Source organism: Penaeus monodon, chromosome 25, assembly GCF_015228065.2.
Source record: "Penaeus monodon isolate SGIC_2016 chromosome 25, NSTDA_Pmon_1, whole genome shotgun sequence".
Classification (NCBI taxonomy): Eukaryota; Metazoa; Arthropoda; class Malacostraca; order Decapoda; family Penaeidae; genus Penaeus; species Penaeus monodon.
Window position 1 is genome coordinate 33641940 of NC_051410.1, and position 287 is coordinate 33642226.

Sequence of the window (287 nt, forward strand, 5' to 3'; positions counted from 1 at the left end):
CTTAAGCCTCAAAAAAAAAAAAATCCCAACAACCTAATCATACCCCAAAGTCTGCACATTCCGCAAACGTTTTCCCAGTGTTCAAAAACGTTTCCCTCTCCCCCAGGTGGTGTACTTCACGGCCCTGTTCCCGTACATCCTCATGGTCATCTTGTTCATCCGTGGCGTGACTCTCCCGGGCGCCATGACGGGCATTCGCTTCTACCTGATTCCTGACATCGCTAAGCTGGCGGACATAACGGTAAGCGGTCTTTCGGTGTCATTGGGGACTCGGGTCTGTGGGTTTC

General features: G+C 51.6%; 1 protein-coding gene across 1 annotated transcript in view; it reads left to right on the plus strand.

Annotated features, from left to right (window-relative positions):
• The window catches only part of LOC119589159 (sodium- and chloride-dependent GABA transporter 1-like), a 43877-nt gene that overhangs the window by 33085 nt on the left and 10505 nt on the right, over positions 1-287 (plus strand). The window contains exon 6 of the mRNA XM_037937745.1: positions 107-241. Within this exon, the coding sequence (XP_037793673.1) occupies positions 107-241 (135 nt within the window). The remainder of the gene's footprint in view (positions 1-106; positions 242-287) is intronic.